The following is a 17,729-nucleotide window of genomic DNA, read 5'->3' as shown; positions in this document are numbered from 1 at the left end:
GTTGGAAGGTATCAGTCAAGTACAAAAAAATTTCCAACCATGGAACACAATGAAGACAGTCATCAACAAGTAGAGAAAATATGGCACAACGGTGACATTAGCCAGAACTGGATATTCCTCCAAAATGATGAAAAAACAAGAAGAGGCTGCCAAGAGGCCTACAGCAACATTAAAAGAGCTGCAGGATTTTTTTGGCATATACTGGTTATGTACTACATGTGAAAACAGTCTCATGTATTTTTCATATGTTTGACCTGTGGGGTAGGGTGGCAAGATGGAAGCCTTTTCTTAAAAAGAAAAACATCCAATCCCAGCTACATTTTGCAAAAACCTACATCAGGTCTGACAAAAGCATATGGGTAAATTAGTTATGATCTGATGAGATCAAGGTTGAATTTTGGCCATAAATCCAAAAAGTATGTTTGGCACAAAAACAACACTGTGCATCACCAAAAATACACCATATCAACAGTGAAGCTGTTGTGATTCTGTGCCAGCCCGTGATCCCGACAGCTGAGTCTGGGGAATCTGAGGACGAGGAGGAGGGGGCTGGGGAGCCATCGGAGTCAGGGGAAGACTCTGATGAGCTCCAAGACTTACATTCCAGTGAAGAGCCTGGCCCTTCCGCTCGTGATCAGGATGAGACGCAGCTGGGTGGGGAAACTGGGTCAGACTCGGAGAAAGCACAGCTGGAGGACATGAGAGATGCCCGCAAATGAAGACAGGCCAGGTGAGTAGGCCAGAGGGAGGCAATGGGGCGACTCCGGAGAAGGCATTGAGGACTGAGTTACAAAAGGGGAATGTGTGGGCGGTGCTGGTTGCTGAAGGTAACTGTTCCAAAGTATTTCATGGGATCATGGTCTGTTGGTATTGCCGGTGAATACTTCTCTGTTTTGCATTGTGTTTCGTGTGGACAATTTTCTTCATTTGGATTGTGTTTTGTTGCTTTTATTTTTGGACCATTTGGCAGGTTTGTTACCAACATTAAAAGGTTTTTTGTTTTCTTCTGAGTCTCCATCCTATTTGTCAAAAGGGGTTTTGTCCTTGTGCATTTAACAAGGACGTACATAGGCTGGGTAGAACAGAAGCATAGCGATGGTAGCATTATCCTTTGGGTTGCTTTCTTCAGCTGGAACTGGAGCTTTAGTCAAGATGAAATGAATTATGAACAGTTCCAAATATCAGACAATTTTGGCACAAAATCTTCTGGCCTCTGCTGAAGATGAAGAGGAATTTCACCTTTCAACACAATGACTCAGAGCATACATCCAACTCAACAAAAGAATGGCTTCACCAGAAGTTCAAAGTTTTGGAATGGCCCATCCAGAGCTCACACCTGAATCCAATTGAAAATCTGTGGGGGGACCAGAATAGGGCTGCACACAAGAGAGTCCCTCATAATCTGACAAATTTGGAGCACTTTGCAAGGAAGAGTGGGCAAAAATTTCCCAGCAAGATGTGCTGATAGGCTCTTACCCACAAAAGATTGAATGCTGTCATAAAATCAAAATGTGCTTCAACAAAGTATCATTTTAAGGGTGTGCACAATTATGCAACCATGTTATTTTATATTTTTATTGTTGTTTTTCTCCCTAAAAGATTTCAGTTTCTTTTTTAATTGAATTGTGCAACTTATATGTTATATTAAAGATGGAAAAATTCTGAAAAAATAAAAGCGAAAATTTACATCAATATACCTGGATGGCTTTCAACAAAGAAAGCTTTTGCTTACCCAAATTTAATTAATTACGACAAAGTTGTGACCTATAAAAATATTTTGGACAATGAAGGAAAATTGAAAGACAGACAAGATTTACAAGAACAAGGTATTGATCTATCACGGTGGCCATATTTGCAAATCCAAATGATATGAAAAAGATGTTAAAACAATGGGATTTTATAAAGAAAAAGACAGAATTTGACCAGATACTGTTAAAAACAAATGAAAAGTTGATTAAGAAACTCTATAAATGTCTGTTAAGCTTAAATATGGAGGAAGAACAAGTAAAAGAAACAATGATAACATGGGCAAACAACTTTGGATATAATATAGAATTAGAAAACAGGCAAAAGTTATGGGAAAGAAATGTTAAATTAACTAAAGCAGTGGCATATAAAGAAAACTTATATAAAATGTTTTACAGATGGCATATGACACCAGTGACATTAGCAAAAATGTTTAAAAATACTTCAAACAAATGTTGGAAATGCAAACAAATACTAAGTACTTACTACCATATCTGGTGGACATGCCCTAAAGCAATGATGGAGAACTTTTTAGAGACCGAGTGCCCAAACTGCAACCCAAACCCCATTTATATATTGGCGGGTGCTGGGTGGGTGTGGCCCATTGGGTGGGCATGGCTGTGGTGGTAATGGCAGACTGGGTGGGACTAAAAAGTTCAAGCAATCAATTCCAACTTTGCGAGATCTTTTTTCCCCGCGAGAAATTGAAATTGATTGATTGAACCTTTTTTTTTACACACGGTGGCAGAGGCCTAAAGCGAAAAGGTTTTATAAAACCCAGCTGAAGGCCTACGACTGGGGCGACGGCGCGCGTGCCCACAGAGAGGGCTCTGTGTGCCACCTGTGGCACGTGTGCCATAGATTCACCACCATGGCCCTAAAGCAAAAAGATTTTGGCTCAAAATACATTTATGGTTGGAGAAAATGACTGAAAAATAAATAGACTTAAAGCCAGAATTATTCTTGTTAGAAACAATAGGAGCAAATTATGAGAAAGACTGTATATATTTAATTCTACACATACTAACTGCAGCAAGAATTGTATTTGTCCAATATTTTAGAACATAGGATAACTTTTATCAATGGTTAGAAAAATGAGTTAGAGCAAGGAATGTGATATGTAACTTTGAATATATATCAGCAAGAAGACGAGCGATTAATTAACATATTATGATAATTATTACTCAGTCTTTTTATTCTTTAAACACATGAACCTAGACATTATGCTGTTTGCTGAATACTGAAAATGTTATTTGTAAAAACCCCAACCCCAACCCTAACCCAAATCCCAACCCCAATCCTGACCCCATCCTATTCCTACTCCTATAAAAACTAATTATATATATATTCTGCAGTGATTTATCTTGGTCTGATATTTTTACATTTCAAAAATATGGCATTTCAACAGGGTTTTTTATAGACTTTTTATATCCACTGTATAGTGCAGAGAACATTTCAAATTCAATAAATTAATTTAATGTGGTGCTCCAAATGACTCAAATGCCGTATTTACATTAGGCAGACCTTGGTCATAGCCAAGAAGTAACCCTTTCCAATCCACAATTAATATGATTGATCTCACCTTCCTCATCGAAACCATCTACAGTACTTCAGAATCTGAAGAAAAAGCCTCTTTACCTTCATCATATCCATCCAGATATGTGAGCTGTGGAAGAAGTGTGAAGACACAGTCTCGGTAGTCCTTTAGGTTTGTTACTTTACAGTTGAACAGGTCAAGGCTCCTCAGAGACTCCAACTTTTTCTGAATTAAAAATATGCTTTCGTTAGTTTTAAGCATCATTAGTATATTGAAATCACACACAAACCTAGCAAGATATGCTCATAATTTCAGTTTGGATTCGGAGGGGGGAGAGAGATAAAGAAAGCCATGTACTGAGCTGATACAGTATATTATTTCATGACATTCCCAAATTAAATATGAGTTCACAATGTAATTAACCTAACTTCCCTGAAGAAGAACAAGACTTGAATTTTGAAATTATCATATACATTTCTCATTTAGTCAAGATCATAAAGGAAGGCTATTATTTACTATTAAATCATTTTTAAAGAAATCCCTCTTCAATGTGAATTAATCTAAAGCTTTCAGTTCATTTAAAGATCCCTTTCTGATCTTTGTGTGAAAAGAAAAACAAGATCAAGCAGACTATGCTGCCTGATGCCATCTCCTTGACATGTTACTTTAAAAAATAATAATAATGAAGAGTCCCTTCTTCCCTGTCAATGAGGGAACTTCTTTCTATCTCATACTGACCTCTTATATTCTAGATTGGATAATAGTAAAAGCAGACTGTGTATAAATATAACTTCCTCTTATTTTAATACATTACTCCATATTAGTTAATATTTTAGGATGATTTGTAACATTAAGTTATTGTTGTCTGGCATCACAACTGACCTAAGCAGCTTTAATATTCTGATTTTTTCTGGTAAGGCACAAAAACAATTTAAGAATTATAATCTACCAGACAAAAAGCGCTATCTAATCAGAAAGAAACTACATGTATTAACATGAAAACATAATAATCTTGAATAAATTAGCACAAACATTTCAATGCTGTCTTGGATTTAAGATGAACTGGCATTTTTTTACGCACATAGGAAAGCACATACCTTTCCAAGATATTAGCTACTGAAATGGGGTTAGGCCCAAAATGCTTACAGTTATGTACAAAATGTAACACATATGATTTGGACACATTTAGTGTGAATTCAACATCAACGACTGGTATTAGTATTGTTAACCCCACTGAGAGATATGGTAACCTTTTAATGACATACCAGTGGTTCCAAAGTATCAATATTTTTCAGTTTATTTCCAGAGAAATTTATATATTTGAGATTAGGAACTTTTTCTGCTAATACATCAAGGCCTCCAGAAATTCTGTTATCAGCAAGTTCAAGCTGCAATGAGAAAAGAGATACAAAGGGGAAATGACACATTAGCAATAATGCAATTAGAATTTAAGTCTAAAGATGCAGTGTAAGTAACATTGGTAGCCCAAGCACTCTTCATTATCAAGTACTAACAAAAAGCAGACTAACAAAGAGATGCTTAAACAATTTGGCTACTTAGCTAGAATGCAGTGCTTCCAGGAATTATATCTTGTTAACTTACATTATAAGAAATACAACCATACAGTACTGTCAAACAAGATCCAGTCTGTCACACAAATCAAGATACACAGGCATGCATGTTCAGTTTTCTAGATGGATTTCTTCTGTGGAATCCCAAGAACTGCACTTAGTGAAAATTGTCTTTTGGATATTTCTTGTTTCCTTACACCAGGGGTGTCAAACTCAATTTCATTGAGGGCCGCATCAGTATTATGGTTGCCCTCAAAGGGCCGGGTGGACGTGACCAAGTGAGCGTGACCGAGTAGGTGTGGCTGAGTGGGCGTGGTCAGCTCAATGCTGCTCACTCAGTGAAGCTGACTCAAGATACCTGGTCAGGAAAGAACAAGTTGCACCGGCTAATTTGATGTGGGGACAACTCGTTGCCCCACAAACTCTTCACCTCCGCAAACTTCTGCAGCCAAGCATGTGCACACGCACACGCACACAGGCTGCATTCCAAGTTTAGGAACTTTTATCCACAGAGGATGGAAAGGGCCTTCTTCCCAAGCCCAGGCATGATTGGTAGTTTGTTAGCTCAGATGTAGATATTCTCCTAGTCTCCAAGCTTGGAGAGTGTGTGTGTGTGTGTGTGTGTGTGTGTTCCTTCTTCTGCCTTGACAGATCTCTGGAGAGCAAGAGGAAGCAGGAAGCAGCACTTCCCAGTCCTGCATGAGGGGGGCTGGCCCTTCTTGAAAGGGAATCCCCATTTCCAATCATGCGTGGTCATGATGCTGGCTTGTTGGAGCAGCCTTCCCTCATGCAGCTTCCCTGCCACCTTCTGCTCCTCTCCAGAGATCTTTCAAGGCAGAAGAAGTTGGAGGAAACTGCTTCCTGGAAACTTTTGCCACATCAGCATCATGGTTGCCTTCAAAGGGCCAGTTGCATGTAAGACTATTGTGTTGTATTAGTTCAGAAGTGTATTATGTCTAAGAGTGGGGCAAAAAGGAGTAAAATTTCAAATATAACAAATAAGTTATTTATTTCAAATAAATCTGGAGATCTCTTGCTTGCGGGCCAAGGTTCAAGTGAATGGCAGTTTAAAGCTTTGCCTGCCAGATGCCAAATGGTGCTTACCACTGCCTGTTGTGAGAAGGGTCAGTGTTCTGGGTTCATTTATGCTGATACATGCTTTAGTTATGTGGTTGGGCACAATGGTATCCGGCTGCCTTTTTTATTTTTTAACTACATTTACATCTTGCTTGCACAAATATAATGCCCTCTCCCTTAGCAAGTAGGGGGAACAAATGGCTGCTTTGTAGTTCCTGAGGTCCCATCAGGTACATAGTGTTGAGAAATGCTCCTATTTCACTGCAGCAATTTAGACATTCAGAACACAGAAGAGGAAGCCCATGAATCAGATATCATCGATTAGATACCTTGAAGAGCGAGAAAAGGCCCTTTGAGCACCCTTGGGAAAGGTCTGCAGCTGCCTTTGGCTGGAGAATTGGGGGGGGGGGCTCATCTGAATCCCAAAGGTAAAGCTCTGCTTGGAATTAATTGGGTATTCCGTCGGATGGTAGGCCAAGACTCGCTAATAACCTGTCCCATATAAGTTTGAAAGATCAGGTGTTGGAATTTGCCAAAAAGAAAGCCTAAGTAAACTGATACGGTTGGGCCTCCCTGGCTGCAAAGCCAAAGGTAGAGTTGGGGCTGTTGCTGTGCAGAACTGTGTTTATCCTAAAGACCTTCAGGTCGCTAGAACAGACTAGAGTAGACTGTAGCTTGCTTTTGAAAAGCCCCAAAGACAACACAGCAGTAAAAATCTCTGCTGGGCCTCGGAATGCCGTCTTCCTTCAGGAGCTTAGCTGGTGGCACACAATGCCTGCTTAGCCCCTAAGAGCCGAGGAAGGTGTTCCTTTGGGCCGCCCCTCTCCCCTCCCCCTGGGAAAGCTGTGCTCCACGGGGATCTGAGAATGGTGCTTAGCTTCTAAGTTATTATTTAAGATTTTATTTTGAGGGGTGCCTTATTAAAATGACACGGGCTCCTCTTTTTTTTTTTTTTCCTACCCTGTACTTTGAATATTTTTTAATAAAATATTTAATTTCCTGATAGCAGAGTAGGGAGCTCTTTCTTTCAGTCTGCTCAGGAGATTTGATCTGACAGCTTGGCCCCTTCTTAGCAACATATCTATATTCTGTGCCACGCCGAGCCGCTCGTTGACTCTGGCAGCATCCTGGAGCTGGCTCGGCCTCAGCTGATGGGCCGCGGTTCGCAGGGTCCGCTCATCAGGCTGCCAGGCTTCCTGGCAGCACATCCCGCAGGGGAGGTCTGCTAGGGAGGCGGCAGTCAAGCGTTGTTTCCCTCCTCGTGCGTGTGTGTGAGACCTGCGGGAACGGCTGGTAGAGGTGGCGGCAGTCCGGCGTTTGCGTTTTTTTGTGTGTCGAGCCCCGTGGGCCCGACACACAGGAAGGGGGGGAATGCCTGAATGCCGCTTCCCTACCAGCCATTCCCGTGGGTCTGACACACACACGCACACACGAGGGGGAGAAACAACGCTGGACTGCCACCGCCTCTACCAGCTCTGCAAGCTTCTGCCGCCTTCTCTCCGCTGCCTGGCCCGAACGAAGGGGCGTCCCTTCGTTCGGGCCAGGCTGCTGAGAGAAGGGAACGGCAGAGCCTTGCAGAGCTGCTCCCTTCGGCTCCTCTTTGTTCAGGCCAGGCAGCGGAGAGAAGGGGCAGCAAAGGCTTGCAGACCTGGTAGAGGCGGCGGCAGTCCAGCGTTTCCCCCCCTCATGCATGCGTGCGTCAGACCCGCGGGAATGGCTGGTAAGGAAGCGGCGTCCCCCCCCTCCTGTGTGTCGGGCCCACGGGGCTTGACACACAGAGAAACGAAAAATGCCGGACTGCCGCCACCTTTACTAGCCATTCCTGCGGGTCTGACACACACATACACACACATACACACGCACGAGGGGGGAAACAACACCGGACTGCCACCTCCCTAGCAGACCTCCCCTGCGGAATGTGCTGCCAGGAAGCTGAGAGAAGGGGGCGGCAGGGCTTGCAGAGCTGCTCCTTTCGGCTCCTCTTCGGACCAGGCAGCTGAGAAAAGGGGGCGGCAGAGCGGATCCCCATACGGGGGGGATGCCTCTGGGTCCCTGCACAAACAGAGACAGGGGCGGTGCACCAATGGCTTGGACTTGTTGCCAAGGTCAGCCGGCCTGGCAGGCACCACAGGGGAATCTCTTGTAAGGTCTGCCGGCCGCGGCACACCAAAAGGCAGGGGCTGACGGGGAAGCTTCTAAGACCCCTGTGGACCCCCAGCCCAGGCTAGCAGAGGTGGCGGTGCAGCAGGGCAAGGGGAGACCTGCCGGGCAGGGAAGAGGCAGGCCCCCCGGGGCACCCCAAGACTGGCCGCCCCCACCCACGTAGCAGGTAGAAAAAGGGCCCACTCACCTTTCCAGTCCTCCAGTCTCTTCCTCCGCTGCCCCCACGTGCAGTCTGAAAAAGCAAGTTCAACCAATCAATTCAAACTTTGCAAGGGTTTTTTTTGTGAGCAGTTTGAATTGATTGATTGAACTTTTTGAGTCTCACTATTTTTTCCGGAACTGCACATGGTGGAGGAGGACTGGGAGACGCAGGAGATGGCTCTGGCCAATGAGCTGTCGAGGGGCTAATGAGCTGCAAATGTTGCTGGGCTCTACCAGCCCACGTGCACTTGCCTCCTACTGAGCAGGTGCTCAGCCGGGCCGGCGCCAAGGTGGTGGGGGCCGGACCTTGGTAATTTCCAGGAGAGTTGTGCGGGCCGGATTCAATCTTATGGCGGGCCATTTGTGGCCCGCGGGCCTTGTGTTTGACATGTCTGCCTTACACAATTGAAGCTACCAAATTGCTTGGAAACAAGTCTATGTTTTAAAATAAATATGAAACAGTCATATTTAGAAATCTGTGTCAAATCTGCAGTGTCATGTCTTATCAGCAGTTGCACTAAGGCAGATCTGACAACCTTGTTTTCTATTAGGTGATAAAATTGTGGCACTTTAATGGCCTCTTTTCCTGAAGCATTAAATAACTGAATTACTATTTCACCTGAAGGTTGTCCTTTCCTGTTTAGAGCTGAATAATCACAATTATGTTTATAATATCTGATTTTTCTCCAGGAACTCAGGATTGCTTATATGGACTCCCTCCACTTTATCCCAACAACAAACTATGAGTAGGCAGAGCTGAGAGTGGCAACTCTCATATCTCATTTTGTAAGGCAGTCAGTTCCTGAACATATTCTTTCTCTACAAATGTTTCTGTCACTCTATAATTTTGTTTGTCAAGGGTTTCAGCATGATCATTCTATCCTCCTTTAACTTCAGTTGCTTTCTCAAACGAACAAAATTTGTTCCTTTGATCAAAAAGCGATGTAAAATATAAAAGAGATTAAAATTACAGCCATTTTAACAATATATGAAATATTAACATAATTATCTTTTTGGATCAAGCCTAAATTTTATTAGTAAAATCAAGGCATAGCGCTATGAAAGGCAATGAAAGTGAAAAAAATACACTCCATAAAATAATAAACAGTGGTTAAACAACATGTGTAACCCAAGTAGAAATTTAGTATCAGCTGAACTTTGCTCTAGAAGAAAAAAAAAACATTACAACCAAAGACCAGGCAGATAAAATATTTCAGGGTAATATGTTAGTAATCTCTAAAGGATGCGCCGATCTAGCTATAGATTGCTATACACATAGATATCTTCTGTGATTATTCTTCAGTCTTCCTATTTTAGCTTGCTGTCCATGGCTTTAATCCACGTTTCTCTTATTCTGAAAACCATTTCAATCTTTTTCCTCTTTAACATTTTCGTAACATTTTCGCTTCTCATTCTCACTTCTCTTTCTAGAATTTCCAAGTAGAGATGTGCAAAATTTGTTGATACAATTTTCACTAGAATTTTATGTTCCCAGATATTATGAGTTTTGTGCATCTTACTGCTCTCCTCAGGTTCTTTTTTGCTTGAGTGTGCTACGTCAGTTCCTTATATATACTGCATGTCCTCCAGCTGAATGGCACACATATTTCATCTTAATGTTAACCTCTATAACTCATAGTTTGAATCACAGAGCCTCCAGGCACTTGGGCAGAACATTGAGAGCCTAACTTGGCTGACCTGGCTGTCTGGAATGCATTTTTTCATCTTTTGGTTTCTATTAACGGTACGTAGGCAAGTTGACTCCAGGAGTTAGAGTGTAGTTTTATTATTTGACATCGGTATTGCCAATAAACAATTTTTTTCACAGAATTCTATCAACCTCCTTATCCAACTTTGATATTCCAAACAGCCATTTATAGTGTAACAAAACTTGTTTTTAATAAAGAGTATTTATTAGGTTTAATGTTAAAGAAAAAATAATGTCATCACCCAGATTTGTGTCATTATCTTATCGATGTGAAGCACATAAATTCATGCAGATGTATTAATGTAAATTTAACTGCTGCTTTGGTTAGGCTACATTGGATGCAATGGATCTGCCAGTTATTGCTGGAGAATATTTGACGGAAATTTCATTTACAGGTAGTCCTCATTTACTGAATACTTTATTTAGTGACTGTTTGCAATTACAATAGTATAAACTGAAAAAGTAACTTTGTGACCAATCCTCTCATTTACAACCAAAGCTGAGGCTAAGGATTCCTTTAGACCAGGGGGGTCAAATTGCCGGTCCACGGGCTGGTTGCATCATACTGAGGCTGCGCCCACCCCAGCTCCGGCAATACAAAAAGTCACGATATGTCACAACACGTCACGTGACGTGGCGAGTTTGACACCCGTGCTTTAGACATTACTAAATGCTGGATCCTATTCTGATTACTAAATTAGGATCACGGGTAGTCTCCATTTAGTGACCACCCTTGGGACTGGTCACTAAGCAAAGTGGTTACTAAGTGGGAAATTATGTGTAACTATGCTTTCCAGCTTGAAATTGATGAAAGCTGGCTGGAAGACCTTGGGCCAGTCACACTCTTAGCCTAACCTACCGCTCAGGACTATTGCTGTAGTAGGGAGATTAGGAAGAGGAAGAAATATTATGTATGTTTGCTGTCTTGAAATATTTATGAATAAAATAACAAAGGCAGGAAAACAAAAAAACAAACAAGTAAGTAAAAAGCAATCAGTTTCACACCTTCAATTTTTGTTTATTTCCTAACCACTGGGTCTTTGGAATCTCACTCAGCATTAGACAATTAACAAGAAGGGAATTAATGTTTGAATTTATATTTATTGGAGAGGAAATAATTAGAAGAGAGTAAGCAGCTACACAATAGAGAAATGTGCTGGTGCCAGCAGCTGCAACTACCTTTGACAAACAGCCAGTGTATTCCTCATTGTGTGCTTGCTTACTCTCTTCTAATCTCTTCTCTAACCTCTTCATTTTGAAGGATGCTACCAATATTGTAAATGGTTGAAAATTGGTGATAAAGTTATTTTTTCCCAGCAATGTTGTAACTTTGAATGAGTACTCAGTAAGCAAGGACTACCTGTAATGCATCCAAAACCTGCTAAATGGAGGTCCACTAAATCGAGAAGTTTCCTAGTGTTGCATTTAGCCCTTCCTGAAACTACCATGAAATCCCTTAGTATCTTCCATCTAATATGCATACATTTGCATAACAGTTTTCAGTAATTCCATGAAATTGTCATTTGTTGGATTAGAATACAGTTAGAGGATATTATTGATTGCAGTCAGCCAGATGTGTACACCGGATTTGGCATTTTTGTCTGCTATTGAGTTCTTCCCAAGCACATTGGATACGCAGATGTTATTGTTTAATAATATTAAAAGTATTGTTGCAAATTGGAAGCTGTTCCAAATAAAGTTATGTTTTGCAATTGACCAATTGTGATGGTGATGATTTAAATCTTGTATGCTAACCGACCCAACAACTCTGGGTGGTTCACAACTAAACAAATAAAATTACAATAAAACTTATAAAAGATAAAAGATGGCAAAAAGGACAGAGCAGATGGAATGAAACAATTACTGTCACTCTATTTCTTCCAATGGACCTAAATCAGGGGTCCCCAATCCCCGGTCCGTGGACCGGCACCAATCCGCAGCATGCCAGAAACCAAGCCACACAAGCAAGTGAAGCCCCATCTGTGGGATGTAGGCAGCATGTGAAATCCATGACCCCTTTGGTCCACGGGAAAACCTCTCTCCATGGAACCGGTTCCTGGTGCCCAAAAGGTTGGGGGCCTCTGACCTAAATAATGTATCATGTAATAACACCATTCAAAGCAGCACATATCAATCCATGTCTACTAATTTATTCCTACAAGACTTACAACTATTCATTTTGCAATTGTTCAAAATTATGGTATTGAAAAAAGGTGGCTTGAGACCAATTCTTCAACTTATGAGCATTGCAATACTTTTGTGGTCATGTAATTGCAATTTTGGTGCTTGGCAATTAGCATGTATTTATAAAAGGTTGCAAAGTTGGGAGTCACCACTTGTAACCTTCCAGATGGCTTCCAGTAAGCAAATCAATGGGGGAAGCGATATTTGCTTTATGAATGCATGATCTGCTTAACAGCAGCAGCAAAAAAGTAAAATCAAGCATGTTGTCATGACCATCTCAGACTTGCAAGATAAAGAAGATCATCAGCTGGAAAAGTTGCAAGCAGAAAAATCAGTACTGGCTAGCAACCAGAAGCATCTATCGCTTTTCTCAGAAGACAAAAAAGGCAATATAAGGGCCTGCTGAGAGGAAAGGAAGGCTGAACAAAGGCAGTTGGCAAAACTATTGGCCAAAGAGAACACTGCCCCATCAAAGGAACAAGTCCAGATCACACCATCCCTATATAAAGGAAGCTGTGTGCCACACAAGTCTACTGGTGACAACTGTCTACCTCATTATTGTGGTCCTCAACATTGTAGCTACCTTGTTTATTTATTTATTTATTTTTTAAAATATCCCCCCCTCCCCCACCCCCACCCAACCCTCCCTATCCCTCTCCCCCATTCCCTCCTCCCCCCCCCGACTTCCCAGAGCTAAATACAGGGTATAAAATCAAAAAACAAACATAAGCACCCCTATGTTATCAGCAATAAACTATTAATTCTATCTCCCTCTAGCTCATGTAAAATGAATACAAACAATATTAATATTACAAATAAAGTAAAAAAGAAAAAGAGGAAAACAGAAAAAGAGCTTTACTCAGAATAGATTTTCTTAATCCCAGTCCTTATTCATATTAATTTCAAAAAAAACAGAAAAAAAACTTTCACCTACTATTTACATTCTCCAACCTTTCTCTAATTTCTAAACAAATTCTCAGTTACGTGCCAAAAGCGCCTATCTCTATTAACCTAATAATCTCCAACCAAACTAAACCATGATCAAGAATAATTCTTGCATGTATCACGCCAAATATCTCGCAGTTCCAAATCATCCTTGAGTTCAAATAAAAAGAGTAAAAAAAAAAAGTTTAAACAGTCTGTAAGACAACTTGTTATTAATTAAGAGCTTGGATATCCATTCTTAGTTCAACACATACTTTTAGTCCATAACCCTAATATACTTTTCTAACAAGCAAATAACATCAATCTTAAATTGTGTTAAATATTAAAAAAAAACTTTCTTTCTCCTCTATGATAAATTTAATCCATTGACATTCTAATTTAAAAATTTAATCACCAATCTTAACACCCCAAAGCTTTTGGAGCACGTCTGTCATGACCCCCAAAACTTCTTTGGACCGCGCCCCTCCCACAGCTTCACTGTAAGTATACTCTGGAGATTCCATAACTTTCTGCTGGTCTTGCTCTTGCTCTCGTCTCGCTCTTCTTAGGGCGGCACGCGTCATCCTCTGGCCTCCTGCATCATCCGATGAAACTGTATCTTGATCCCCTCCAACACCATTGTCCTCTATCTGTCTATCTGGAACATCTTGAAGCTTTCCCTCGCCGTATCCCTTTACAGCTTCCAAAAATGATAGGGGGGGTTGCTTTTAACACATTGCTATAAAAATCACGTGCCTGGGCCACAGTAACCAGACGATGTCTTTTGCCTTCATGCGTCACCACCAGTCCAACTGGAATCTCCCATCTAAACTTAATATCACATTTCTTAAGTTCCTGTACAAGAAACGCAAAATCTTTCCTTCTCCTTAAAATCTTCGGAGGAATCTCTTTTAAAACCAAGACTTCTTGCTCAGCCACTACCAATTTAGTATCATAAGCAGCTTGAATGACTTCATCTCTAATTACTCTCTTTGTAAAATAGACCACCACATCTCTGGGTAACTTCCTCTGTCTTGCAATCCATGAATTTACACGAAAAATTTTGTCCATATTTCCCTCAATTTCAGATGCTGGCTGGCCCAATACCCCTTCCAGAGCCTCAGAAATCAGCTGCTTTAAATCTTCTTTACAATTCTCCTTTAAACCCCTGATTCTAATAGCATACTGCATCTGATGATACTGAACAAGGCTCAATTCTCCGTCCATTTTATCCCTTATATTTTCATTTTCTAATACCTTTGCTTCTAATATAGAGTTCTTTTGACTGAGATCCTTCACTTTTACATCCAGCTGTTGCACACATTCAGCTACAGATTCAATCATAGACAACATGTCCACCCTCATTGCTCTAAACTTCTCTTCCATCTTCTTCTCCAATTTCTCCATTTTCTCCTCCATTTTCTCCTCCAGCTTTTTCAACTTTTCATCCATCATGTCAGACATCAATTGTGAATGCTTTCCAAGAGCATCTTGTAAATCCTTAAGCGTCAATGCCGGAGGAGGTGCAGGAGGAAGCAAAGCTTGCAATGAGGTCTGTTGCACCAGGGAAGACCCCGCACTCCGAAGAGCTTTAGAAGTTTTAGCCGCCATCTTCCCCCACTTTCACTTATTGCGCACTTTCACTTTAAAGCTATAAAATCCATTGAGCTAGAGAGTAAAGATAAGAGTCCACATTACCTTGACCTCCTGTACCGCTCTGCCTGCATCTTAACAATCAAAAGTATTTCCTTTTGGCAGGGGTGGTTGCTAACGCCTGGCTCTGCTCCATAAATCCCGGAGCAGGGGCGCTGCGCAGCTCGGAGCAACCCAGGCTTCGGGGGGGCTCAATCCTTCAGCCGCCCAAACTCTCAGCTCAGGCGGCCCCGGAGAGCTCAACCCCTACCTGGGGCCTCACCCCCTCCTCTTCTCCCGAGGAGGGGGCTTCAAATCCATCTAAACAGCTGATCGGCGCTGTTTACGATGGAAAAACACAGCTGCGGAGCGGGCAGCCCGAAAACGGCTGTCTTCGGCGTCGCGTCGCCACCGGAAGTCGCTACCTTGTTTATTTATTTATTTATTTTATAGCTGTCCAACTCATGATTCCAACTTTTTCCATTACAGTTTTGTTTCAAAACCTTTTTAGTAAAGATATAAGACTTACTTATTTCAGAGGGCCAGGATAGGACAATGGACACATGATGACTCAATGACCGCATCACTTAGCGATGGAAATCCTGGTTTTAAATGTAGTTGTAAGTTGAAAGCTACCTGTATCCAATTAAGCATGCTTCATTTCCATTGACTTTTTCAATTTTACCATGGTTCATATTTGTTGCATTCCATTAAACTATTAATATGAGCAAGTTCATTTTAAACCTGGCCTCATCAATTATTAGTTTCTTAAGGATTTGGTCTAGCCACATCAACACCTCCAGATTTACTTTTGAAAATTGGTACTTTTCCTGTCACTGAACAAGTGTGTTATGATTTGGGGGTGACCACTTTCCTTGTCCTAGGTGGGTTAGCTTTTCTCAGGCCTGTATCCCCTCATCCTCATTGTGAATTAACTTGAGTTTCTCTCTCTCTCTTTACTCTGTAGCAACATTGAGTCAATCACTATCTCATACTTTTCAAAGTGACCAATGCTAGTCAGCATTAATATGTCAGTGTGATCATTTCCTGGGACAGGCTAAGCAAATACACAATTTGAATAAATGAGGTATTGAAGTATCTATGGAGATTCTCAAGTCATCCATAGTTATCCCAAAGATGCTTTTTCACAAGGAAACTGGACTTTTTCTTTGTAGATGTTTTGCTTCTCATTCAAGAAGCTTCTTCAGCTCTGACTGGATGGTGGGGAATGAAAAGATTTATACTCCTTGCAGACAGCTGGTCATTTGCATTCTTTTAGCGAGTCATTAGTGCTACCTGGAGACTTATCTACGTCTTCAGGGTCACCTGAAAATACATGTGGAGCCTTTTTGGAATTGTTGAAAGGACTGTGCTGTAGATTGGAGATAGATGATGTCATATCCCTCCCCGCTGAGAGAGGGCTGTTCAATTTTGACATAGATGGCCTCTTTGACTCCTCTTTCAAACCAGCAGTCCTCTGTCCAATACGTGGACTTCGCTGTCTTCGAAAAAGTGGCCTTTATTTGCCTTTATTCATGTTCAATGAAAATTGATAAAATGAAACCAGAGAAAGTCTGCCAACTAAAAACAGAAGACTGCAATAACTTTAGTTTGTCCACATAGTTATCTGATTGAGGAAAGACTAGCATTCCTCAGACTATCATAGTTCAAACAGAAAAGAGGAAGCATGTAAAGCCTTAGTGCAATCAGTGTAAAAAGCTAATGTACTTTGAACCAACCTCTCCACTCCAAATCTAAAGTGAGCAAAGTTTAGAATATGGAAAAGCTTAGTAGTTCCTAGAATTTCATTTAGCCTCTTTTTTTGAAGGAACTTTCCCCAAGGAAGATGGAAGATCCCTTAAGGGGTATATAATGGAGAAATCCATTTAACAATATTCCCCTCTAACATGGGATATTTCAGAGGTGGGTAGTTGCTTGAAATGTTTCACAAATTGCTCCATTAATGGATGCAGAAACATACACTGCAGAACTTTCTGAGGAACAGACTTTCAACAATAACAACCAAAGACTTTATAGTACATCTTAAGAGGTAATAAGTACTGGGGGGAAAAACTCCTGAAATGACCAAATAAAAGAAGGAACACGGAGAGAACATGCCCCAATTCCTATTGTACAAAACACTGTTGATAGCTTTAATTCTTATCCAAATTGCCAGGCAAGGAGTTACATTATAAAACTCAGGGAAAGATCTGAGTGATATATTTGAGCATCTTTCAGTCAAAAAAGTCCCTCCTGCCTGGCAATGAAAAGTACAGTATCTGAGAAGAGACAAAAGCACTAGCAATCAGAGTTGCCAGCTATCAAGATGTAATCAAAGGACTCATGCACTGATCAAATTACCATAGCAATGGGGTGCTGGGGTGAAGGAAACATATCTACAAAATTAGTTGCTTTCAACTGATAATATATCCTCTAACAATACCAGATTGTGTTCATTTTCTGGCAGAAAACACTATATTGTGCATTCTTTACAGCAACAAACAAGTCCACTGAGGGTGTTTCCCACTGAAGGACCCATTCACAGGCATAATGTTGGAAAATTAGGGCATCCATCTGTGCTCTGAGTAACTCCATTAAATATATAATAGATTAACTTCCATGAGAAACACATCTATCCAAAGGTGCATGAATAGGAAGAATACACAACCTTTCGTTTGTTGATACAGTGAATGAGCTGAACAAAATGTTATGTTGCACAATGTAGCCAATAATCAACATGGGGTGAATACATGTATGCCATAGATGCAGACATACAACCATAATCATATATTGTAACATTATATGGAAATATGTAGCTCCAGGATCCATTCAGGAAAACCATTCCCCCCAACACAACAAAATAAGCTAATCTGAAAGGTGACTATCCTGAATTTATTGAGCTAGATATTATTTGATGAGTTGCAAAGATCTATTAGTTTCACTTCACTGTCAGTTTTGAGGATGACAAAATAATCAAATCCAATTC

The 17,729-nt window shown here is 41.0% G+C and overlaps 1 protein-coding gene across 2 annotated transcripts in view; it reads right to left on the bottom strand.

The window, feature by feature from the left end:
* ANP32B (acidic nuclear phosphoprotein 32 family member B) overlaps window positions 1-17,729 on the bottom strand; it is a 45,628-nt gene that overhangs the window by 5,347 nt on the left and 22,552 nt on the right. For both annotated transcript variants that reach the window (XM_081317564.1, XM_081317565.1), the window contains exons 3-4: window positions 4,549-4,671; window positions 3,385-3,508 (exon numbers count right to left, since the gene is read on the bottom strand). In XM_081317564.1, the coding sequence (XP_081173690.1) occupies window positions 3,385-3,508; window positions 4,549-4,671 (247 nt within the window). The remainder of the gene's footprint in view (window positions 1-3,384; window positions 3,509-4,548; window positions 4,672-17,729) is intronic.

This window comes from Vipera berus, assembly GCF_964194415.1.
Source record: "Vipera berus genome assembly, chromosome: 2".
Classification (NCBI taxonomy): Eukaryota; Metazoa; Chordata; class Lepidosauria; order Squamata; family Viperidae; genus Vipera; species Vipera berus.
Note: the sequence above shows the minus strand (reverse complement) of the source record. Positions and strands in the feature narration are given on the sequence as shown.